Here is a 10,352-nt window from a genome sequence, read left to right as displayed (position 1 = left end):
TTTCCTCAAGTTTATTTAGTTTCTCTTGTCCACATAAGAATACACTGAGTGAACAAACACCAAAAACATTTGAATCGTTTCCTATCAATACATCAGGTCTTTGGTATACAATGCAGCTAGCTGGTGATTGAGGCATTTTGTGTGATTTGTGTAGTTTGCAGTGTGAGGTATACATGATTGTTAGCCTGGTTAAACCAGACTGAATGTTTTTGCAAATTGAGATAACGCTGATCTGGAAACACCGACACAGCATTCGTTCAGTATGGTTTTACCAGGCTATGATTATGGCCCCATGATTGTACATACAGAATTATCATATTAAATAAGGTCCCTGACCAGTGACTGGTTCGAAAGATAGACAGGTAGCTGAGCCCCCACCCCAGCCAACTACTTTCAAAGCATTTTGCGCTAATGAACACAACCCAGCTCCCATGACACAGATGTCACAAGTGAGGTAGACCTATTTCAGTGTCCCACTGTATGAAAACGGAACTATTTTCCTGAAGAGTATTCTAAGACAGACTACCCTGGTCCTGTGAGTTCCTGAGAAAATCACTTCCCGAGATGGAAATGCCTTAAAAATGGGAAGTTCAGTATTTTACAACTTAAACGCTAGATGGTTCCTCACCCTGAAAGTACAGTTTCTCCAGGGCCATAGACTACGTTCAGGGTGAGGAACAATGTAAACATCAAGTTGTAAAATACTGAACTTCCCCTTTAAATGAGGTAAGACGTGTATCGTTTCCTGTTTTACAAAACAGCTCGTCTCTGAGCTGTTACCAGTTGTTTACCTTTAGCTAATTGTAAGAGAACATGACTTTTGGGTGCATCAGTTTCACCTCACCCTGCCTGGGAACAGGGGGAGCTTGCACTTTAGGATGGTCTAAAATGTGCCAACTCCACCCAACCGGCGCCAAAGGCGAGTTAAAATGAACGCACCGGTTGAAAGCCCTTATTGGCATCCATATTGTCCTGCTGATGGCTATAATAACATATCGTAAACAGAAGTGACGGCAACATAATGTTAAAACCATCAAATGAGGTAGACAACTAATCGGCTCCAGAGTATAGCCAATCACCACACAGTATTTTGATGTAAAAAAAATAAATAAAAAAAAGTTTTTTTCACAAACCTTTCCAAATCATGCTTTTTTTTGCTTTATTCTAAAGGTTTAGAAAATAAACTAAAATCCAATTGTGAGTCCTCCTTACATGACTTAAATAGATGAGTCTGTTCACAAGCAGTTTGTGATGTGGCAATAAGGGAAATTGTTCTTTACTAATACTGTAGCTCTCACAGCCAATGAATTGAGGTATACAAAGAAAACAGCACTTTTTTGTAATACGTGAAATTAAAAGAAATAAAAAAAATAAAAACATTGCAGAATACAAAATGTGCCTCTTCACCTGGTTCTAATTTAGATTTCTCCCAAAATGCATTTGTGTTCAATACAAAAGATAAAGTGATTGTACAACAGTTGATTGGTTGTCAGGGGTGGAATTAGAAAAAAATGAACTTATTAATAAAAAAGTAAATTCGTTTTTTAAGGTAAATTCCTTTGATTTTCCACTCCCATATTTGTCGTCAGTAACACAGACAAATTCAGTTTGACTAAAGAAGAGGTATTTGATTGAGCACTAATTTGTCCTCAAGGCCAATAGAATAACATGAGTAACACTGGAGAGAGACTGAGGGAGCACCATGCTCAGTTTGGCCCCTTGGAGGAAGAGGAGGATGCGGAGGAAGGGCTCTGAGAGGAGGAGAGGACACCAAAACCACTCTGTCCAGCAGGAGCCACGGTCTCTGACATCACAGAGGCTACACCAGGAGTCTTCTGGGCAAACAGCATTCCTGCAGGGGAGACAATAACACATTTGTTGGTCAGTAGTGGGCCTCTGTGTGAGTGTGACAAGTTCAATGCCACACCGCCTAAGGAATAAGGGGATCTGAGTTGTTTCTGAACGGGTCCGAAATGTCTCAAGAATCTGAAATACAGCATTACTAATCATTTGATTACTCTCACCTGAGTATAGAGTTCCATTGACCTCCACAGACACACTGATGCTGGCTGCCCCACTACTGGAAATACTGAGAGACAGGTCTTGTTCAGTGGTACTCTCTGAGGTGGGACAAAGACAAAATGAGACAGTCTGTTAATGTTTAAAATTCAATTATGTGAGTAAATGTTTATGTTTGGCTTGACAATGGGCTGCAAATGGAGTTTAGAAAAATAACAAACAGATCTGAGAACAGGCTAAACCCGACTACGTAAGTGGTAGAATATGACAACTAACTGGTAGCCAACACACCCAGCCCAGTACCAACCGTTTCTGTTGTTGTTGAGTTTGAGTTGCTTCATGCCGGGGTTGAAGTGAGAGGCCATAGCCAGAAGGTTCTGTTGGAATGCCTGTTGCATCAGTCTCTGCTGTTCCTCCATGGCCAAACGAGCCATCTTCATGTCTGGACCCTCTCCTCCGCCAGCAGCCCTCTCCAGCTTCTCTCGAAGGTGCTCCAAGGTGGCGGCCTGGGCTAGCTGCTGCTGCTGCCCTAGGGAGAGAGCATGGGCCATGGGTAGACGGCTTGGAAGCATGGGGGTTGAAATCTCCTCTGAAAGGGAACAGAGGGAGAGAACCTTTAATAGATTAATCACCCCTCAAATATCAACATTTGAAATACTCACATTCAACAATCACCATTTTTCAAAACATGCCCATTAGATTCGTTTCAGAAGCATGGCCATTAGATTCGTTTCAGAAGCATGGCCATTAGATTCGTTTCAGAAGCATGGCCATTAGATTCGTTTCAGAAGCATGGCCATTAGATTCGTTTCAGAAGCATGGCCATTAGATTCGTTTCAGAAGCATGGCCATTAGATTCGTTTCAGAAGCATGGCCATTAGATTCAAGGCCACTATCTGGATGGTGAGTGATTCATTTTTAATTGAACTTTTATTTAAGTAAGGAAGTCCGTTTAGAACAAATTATTATTTACAATGATGGCCTACCCCGGGCCAAACCCGGATGATTCTGGGCCAATTGTGCGCCGCCCTATGGGACTCCCAATCACGGCCAGATGTGATACAGCCTGGATTCAAACCAGGGACTGTAGTGACGCCTCTTGCACTGAGATGCAGTGCCTTAGACCGCTGCGCCACTCGGAAGCCCAGTGATCATGTCTGAATCAGTACCATGTTCTCATTTCATTACTACTTTGTATTACTTCCTTTGTGTAGAGGAGAGCATTTCACTGTTCCATGTACACCCTGTATCCTGGTGCATTTCACTGTTCCATGTACACCCTGTATCCTGGTGCATTTCACTGTTCCATGTACACCCTGTATCCTGGTGCATTTCACTGTTTCATGTACACCCTGTATCCTGGTGCATTTCACTGTTCCATGTACACCCTGTATCCTGGTGCATTTCACTGTTCCATGTACACCCTGTATCCTGTGCATTTCACTGTTCCATGTACACCCTGTATCCTGGTGCACGTGACACATTTGATTTAAATAGTAGACAGATCACTGTATATAGATTGTTTTTCTATTGTGTTATTGACTGTACTCTTGTTTATTACATGTGTAACTCTGTGTTGTTGTTTGTGTCACACTGCTTTGCATTATCTTGGTCCAGGTCGCAGTTGTAAATGAGAACTTGTTCTCAACTGGCCTCCCTGGTTAAATAAAATAAACAAACTAAAACAGCAGAGGGTGTCATAACACATGAACTCTTTGTAAATGTGATCTCAAAACTAGGTAGCCCGTCACAAGGTAGCCCGTCACATGATAACATCTTTCACATGATAGCAGCTTTCACACTAGATGAACACCATGGTGGATTTCCAATCTACATACCAAAAACAATTACACGTTTAAAATATGTATACAAATACCTGTGGATCTTTTCTGAGATGGGCTGGGGGAGGTGTGCAGGCCGTTGTGACCGGCTGAGGAGTGGTGGGGCATCTTGGGGGGGGAGAGGAGGGAGTGGTGGGGCATCTTGGGGGGAGAGAGGAGGGAGTGGTGGGGGTGGCCAGGGGTGGTGGAGGGGGAGAAGTGGTACAGGCTGTTGCTGTGTCTTCGGCCTTCCCTCCGGTTACCGTCTATAGCAGCCTGGAGCTCGCCTGGAGAGCTCAGCCCTTTCTTCTCACACTCGTACGGGTACAGGTACTTCATATACCTGGGTGGACGTATGACAAGGCAGTGGTTGGATTTGTTATGCATTTAGAAGTACATTTCTATCATGAACAGAAAAATGTTTGTTGCCTATAAAGAAATCATTTCTCATTTGAAAACAACTAACATCTACAGAGTAGATGGGGTGTTGGTAGTTGTAGATAGTGCTGGGTTGGGTTAATTTGGGCACACTGTAAGAAGACGGTATAAACTGGTTTGCAAAGGAAAAATAAAAAACATTTCTTATTGGACAGGTTCACATAGTACCTCCCCCGTTGATCTCAATTTCAGGAGCATTTCCTTCTGTTTTGGTGCAGAATGAACATGGTCCAGAGTAGACTCACTGTGTGCGGAGGGTGAAGGCTGCTGAGGTGATGGAGGTGGGCAGGTTGAGTCCTCTCGTGATCTCTCTCCAGATCTTCTTGTTAATGACCTCCACCAGGCCGCCCTTCTCCGTCACCAGCTTGTAGAGCATGTACAGGTCCAGAATCTGCTTCGCCATGATGGGGATGCGGTTCACCGGGGTGCCTGGAGAAAGAGGTAAGAACAGGTAGAAGAGTTTAAACTAGACGTCTACAGATCCAAGATGGTGGCAGATATCATGACGGAGATGTGGTTGACCAGGGTGCCTGGAGAAACATGGGTAACACTGAATGCATTCAACTGAAATGTGTCTTCTGCATCTGCAATCCAACCCCCCTGAACCAGAGAGGTGCGGGGGGGGGGGCTGCCATAATCAACATCCACGTCTTCGGCACCCGGGGAACAGTTGGTTAACTGCCTTGCACGGGGGCAGAATGACAGATTTTTACCTTGTCAGCTCGGGGATTCGATCCAGCAACCTTTCGGTTACTGGGCCCAACGTGAAGAACACCTATTTAACCCAGATTAAAACAGTCAGGTAAAATGGCAGGTGGACCGAGTCATGGAGAGGAAGAGAGAGAGGATTGACAGTCAATCCTAAAACCAATTAACGAAGGGGGCTAAACGGCAGTTGTTGGGTTGGGATTATTTCTTACTTTAGACATACTTTAGACATGGGGATGAGTGTGTAAAACGCACATAAAACACACACGTGTTTTCAAATCATGCCATTTGTTGCCGGGTGGGGAATTAAGGGCAGGAAGGGCTAACATGTAGCACAACCAGTAAACTTCTGTAGATGTCTGTCCCAAACGATGTCCTCCATTGTGGGTCCATTAGCCTACAAACCTACAGTAAAGCTAGAAGTCTATTCAGCAGCTCATGAAGAACCTGTATTTTGTCTTGTAAACCACTGTTTCATAACATAACATTAAAAATAAATTAGGAAGATTGAATTGATTATTTTCAGCTTAACTGATTTGTAATGGAATTGATCCCTACCCTGACAACGAAGTCCAACACTTCAGAGATATAAAATTATATGTAAAATGAAGCCATTTCCATCTATGACCGATCACAGTAACTATAACTGTAACTGTACACAGCCAATCTGTAAATAGCACTTCATAATAATAATCTGCCCATCTATCACTTCAGTGTTAATGCTAAATTGTAATTATTTCACCTCTATGGCCTATTTATTGCCTTACCTCCTTACTTCATTTGCACACACTGTATACGGGTTTTTCTATTGTGTTACTGACTGTAAGTTTGTTTATTCCATGTGTAACTCTGTGGTTGTTTTTGTCGCACTGCTTTGCTTTATCTTGACCAGATCGCAGTTGTAAATGAGAACTTGTTCTCAACTGGGCTACCTGGTTATATAAAGGTGAAAAATAAAAAGCTGGCCGCCCAGCCAAACTTAGCAATTGAGGGAGAAGGGCCTTGGTCGGGGAGGTGACCAAGAAACCAATGGTCACTCTGACAGAGCTCCCGAGTTCCTTTGTCGAGATGGGAGAACCTTTCAGAAGGACAACCATCTCTGCAACACTGCACCAATCAGACCTTTATGGTACAATGGCCAGACGGAAGCCACTCCTCAGTAAAAAGGTACGACAGCCCACTTGGAGTTTGCCAAAAGACACCTAAAGACTCTCAGACCATGAGAAACAAGATTCTCTGGTCTGACGAAACCAAGATGAACTCTTTGGCCTGAATGCCAAGCGTCACATCTGGAGGAAAACAGGCACCATCCCTACATGGTGGTGGCAGCATTCATGCTGTGGGGATAATTTTCAGCAGCAGGGACTGGGAGACTAGTCAGGATCGAGGGAAAGATGAACGGGGCAAAATACAGAGAGATCCTTGATGAAAACCTGCTTCCGAGAGCTCAGGACCTCACACTGGGGCGGAGGTTCACCTTCCAACAGGACAACAACACTAAGCACACAGCCAAGACAATGCAGGAGTGGCTTCGGAACGAGTCTCTGAATGTCCTTGCGTGGCCCAGCCAGAGCCCGGACTTGAACCTGATCTCACATCTCTGGACAGACCTGAAAATAGCTGTGCAGCGACGCTCCCCATCCAACCTGACAGAACTGGAGAAGAATTCCTCAAACCTCAAATACAGGTTTGCCAAGCTTGTAGCGTCACAACCAAGAAGACTCGAGGCTGTAATCGCTGCCAAAGGTGTTTCAACAAAGTTCTGAGTAAAGGGGCTGAATACTTATGTAAATGTGATTTCAGTTTTTTTTTATTATTACTTTTAATACATTTGCAAAAAAAAATCTACGAACCTGTGTTTGCTTTGTCATTATGGGGTATTCTGTGTAGATTGATGAGGGGAAAAAAACAATTGAATCCATTTTAGAATAAGGCTGTAGCCTAACAAAGTGTGAAGGGTCTGAATACTTTCCGAATGCTGTTTGTGTGAAATTAGTTTGGTTTTAGAATGGACCATTATCATACACCTGTCTTGGAAGGGGGGGGGGGGGGGGGGGGGGGGACGACTGTTATGTTTACTAATGACCATAAGCAGCATCAGAGCTTGGAGAAACCTCATTACCGTGCGGTCATGAGTCGTGACCGCCAGTGTGGCGGTAATATAGTCACACTAACAACCCCTAGGCGTGAATACTTTCTGAAGGCACTGTATGAAAGAAGAGGCCCTGAATTAGAGGCTTGTTCATCCATCAGGCCTAATTGAAACACAGGGGCCCCTTAATCCAGACCCTTAACCCCCTTCATACCCCCCTCCTCACCCAAACACACCCTCCATAACCCTACTTTGCATTGCTAATAGCGTTAGCGCAATAACATGCTAGCAGTTCCCATAAACTTCCAGTCGTTGAGCTAACAATTATTAATTTAAAAGCGCATTAAGCAGAAATATACATACATTTGAAAAATATCAATATTTGAGTATAGGGGAAAGACTGAACATATGGAGAAGCATGGTTAGGGGGGCTAAAGAGGGTACATTATTGTAAGGCGGAAAGAATGGCCTTAGCTTTAATCACAGCTGACATCTTCAATAACATTTGAACTGGAGGATTTGAACTGTTTAACCCACCATTACTGACATTCCTGCAGTATTGCACTCATAAACCATTCATATTTTTCTCATTTTCTCGTGAAATGCAGTCTACAAATAAAGCTGGAGGAATTTCAGGAACCCGTTTAGAGGGATCCCAGGGAATCAAACCCACAGACATGGCTCCTAGGACATAAGGTTAAGATCGATCCTTACTTCTTAAAGATTGGTTCTGGAAAGAGTCGCTCATTTTTTCACAAACTGAAAGAGGAAATTGAACATTAAACAAGTCTGGGGTGAGCGGCGTGCTACGCTATTCTATGAGAGTTTAGATGAGTGGCGTGCTACGTTATTCTATGAGAGTTTAGATGAGTGGCATGCTACGTTATTCTATGAGAGTTTAGATGGGTGGCATGCTACGCTATTCTATGAGAGTTTAGATGAGTGGCGTGCTACGCTATTCTATGAGAGTTTAGATGAGTGGCGTGCTACGCTATTCTATGAGAGTTTAGATGAGTGGCATGCTACGTTACTCTATGAGAGTTTAGATGAGTGGCGTGCTACGCTATTCTATGAGAGTTTAGGTGAGTGGCGTGCTACGCTATTCTATGAGAGTTTAGATGAGTGGCGTGCTACGTTATTCTAGGAGAGTTTAGATGAGGGGCATGCTACGCTATTCTATGAGAGTTTAGATGAGCGGCATGCTACGCTATTCTATGAGAGTTTAGATGAGCGGCATGCTACGCTATTCTATGAGAGTTTAGGTGAGTGGCATGCTACGCTATTCTATGAGAGTTTAGGTGAGTGGCATGCTACGCTATTCTATGAGAGTTTAGATGAGTGGCATGCTACGCTATTCTATGAGAGTTTAGATGAGTGGCATGCTACGTTATTCTATGAGAGTTTAGATGAGTGGCATGCTACGCTATTCTATGAGTTTAGAATGTGCAGTATAATCTTAAAACCGCTCGACTGAAGGTTCACATGTTCACTCCAAGTGAGGAATCCCCAGGTGCAATGTTTTCGACAAAAGCAGAAGTGGCTTTATAGTAAAAAAAAAAAAAGACTGGAGGTTTACCTCTTTTCTGCATGAAGACAAACAGTTCATCAAGGAACTCCTTCCGGTTTGGGTCACTGTCCAATTCATACAGCTGGGGGTGGAAATGAACTTGTTAATAACTTTATCACAGAGTTAAATAGTCACTTTCAAACTAGGGATTCCGTTGCTAAATGAGTTAAGACAGTAATTCTGTTCATAGATTCTGCATGCAGGAATTACTTATTGTCACAACCAGCCAAAAGCGGGAGGTTTTTAAAAATACTCACGTAGTTTAACCCAAAATTCACCAGACCTCTGTTCCTTCACTTTAATAATCAACTTTATAACTAACTTAGTTAACCCCATCAGCCCCGAGATAACAGCCAAAAATCGGCTTTTCCTTGATCTGACTTTCATTTATCTGCCCGCCCAGCAATTACATGTAGCCTCACAATGAAGAGTTACTGATGTCTTTTCAGGACAACCAGGGATACAAGTAGAACACTACAATTTGACAAAACAGTTGAAGTCGTGAGTTTTATTGACAAATTCAAAGTCAGTGACAGGAGTTTGTGACATCAACTATGTGAGCTTATTACAGTATTATAGACACAATGTCCTGGGATTTCCTATGATCTATGTAGAAGAACCCCTTACATTATTATAGACACGATGTCCTGGGATTTCCTATGATCTATGTAGAAGAACCCCTTACATTATTATAGACACGATGTCCTGGGATTTCCTATGATCTATATAGAAGAACCCCTTACATTATTATAGACACGATGTCCTGGGATTTCCTATGATCTATGTAGAAGAACCCCTTACAGTATTATAGACACTATGTCCTGGGATTTCCTATGATCTCTATGTAGAAGAACCCCCTTACAGTATTATAGACACTATGACCTGGGATTTCCTATGATCTCTATGTAGAAGAACCCCTTACAGTATTATAGACACTATGTCCTGGGATTTCCTATGATCTCTATGTAGAAGAACCCCCTTACAGTATTATAGACACTATGTCCTGGGATTTACTATGATCTATGTAGAAGAACCCCTTACAGTATTATAGACACGATGTCCTGGGATTTACTATGATCTATGTAGAAGAACCCCTTACAGTATTATAGACACAATGTCCTGGGATTTACTATGATCCATGTAGAAGAACCCCTTACCTTCTAACGACTAGTGTAGCTTGTGGGGTCATTGAGCACAACATGTTACATGTGCGTGTTCTTGAGGGTCTCAGCTTGTCATAGATTGGTTTGAGCTACAAACCTTCGGACTCTTTTGTATAAAAAGACACGGCCCCGGGCCCCTTCGGGATCTGCCGTCAGACCCCGTTAATCGCGCACTAATGGTTGGTATATACAGATGCAGAGGAAACCAATCTATAAAAAAAAAAGGTACAAACCCAGATTTGACACCCAAACACAAAAATGTAAAAATATATATTTAAAAAAGGGTTTAAAAGTCCAAAATAGACGAGACTTACGGTGGGACTCATTGGGTTAATAACCATCCAAACACAAGTGTATGTTTATTCACTATTCAGACATACTATCCAGTGGATGGCCCACGAAGACCATTGGAGAAAATCTAGACTCATCTCAACAAGACTGGCTGTCAACTGCCACACTGAACATTTGACAAAATAGGAGACACATCAAGATCAAGTGTACAAAATGAATCATCAAAAAGGAATCCAGTTTGGAGTATAGGGCTG

General features: G+C 42.8%; 1 protein-coding gene across 1 annotated transcript in view; it reads right to left on the bottom strand.

The window, feature by feature from the left end:
- Positions 1-10,352, bottom strand: part of LOC139406366 (AT-rich interactive domain-containing protein 3B-like) — a 30,948-nt gene continuing 20,596 nt past the window's right edge. Inside the window, exons 4-9 of the mRNA XM_071148891.1 lie at positions 8,654-8,726; positions 4,523-4,706; positions 3,896-4,182; positions 2,327-2,608; positions 2,025-2,120; positions 1-1,852 (exon numbers count right to left, since the gene is read on the bottom strand). Coding sequence (XP_071004992.1) covers positions 1,707-1,852; positions 2,025-2,120; positions 2,327-2,608; positions 3,896-4,182; positions 4,523-4,706; positions 8,654-8,726 — 1,068 coding nt within the window. The 3' untranslated portion in view covers positions 1-1,706. The remainder of the gene's footprint in view (positions 1,853-2,024; positions 2,121-2,326; positions 2,609-3,895; positions 4,183-4,522; positions 4,707-8,653; positions 8,727-10,352) is intronic.

The sequence above is a fragment of the Oncorhynchus clarkii genome, chromosome 4 (genome assembly GCF_045791955.1).
Source record: "Oncorhynchus clarkii lewisi isolate Uvic-CL-2024 chromosome 4, UVic_Ocla_1.0, whole genome shotgun sequence".
NCBI classification, from domain to species: Eukaryota; Metazoa; Chordata; class Actinopteri; order Salmoniformes; family Salmonidae; genus Oncorhynchus; species Oncorhynchus clarkii.
This window is presented reverse-complemented; position numbering and strand designations above follow the sequence as displayed.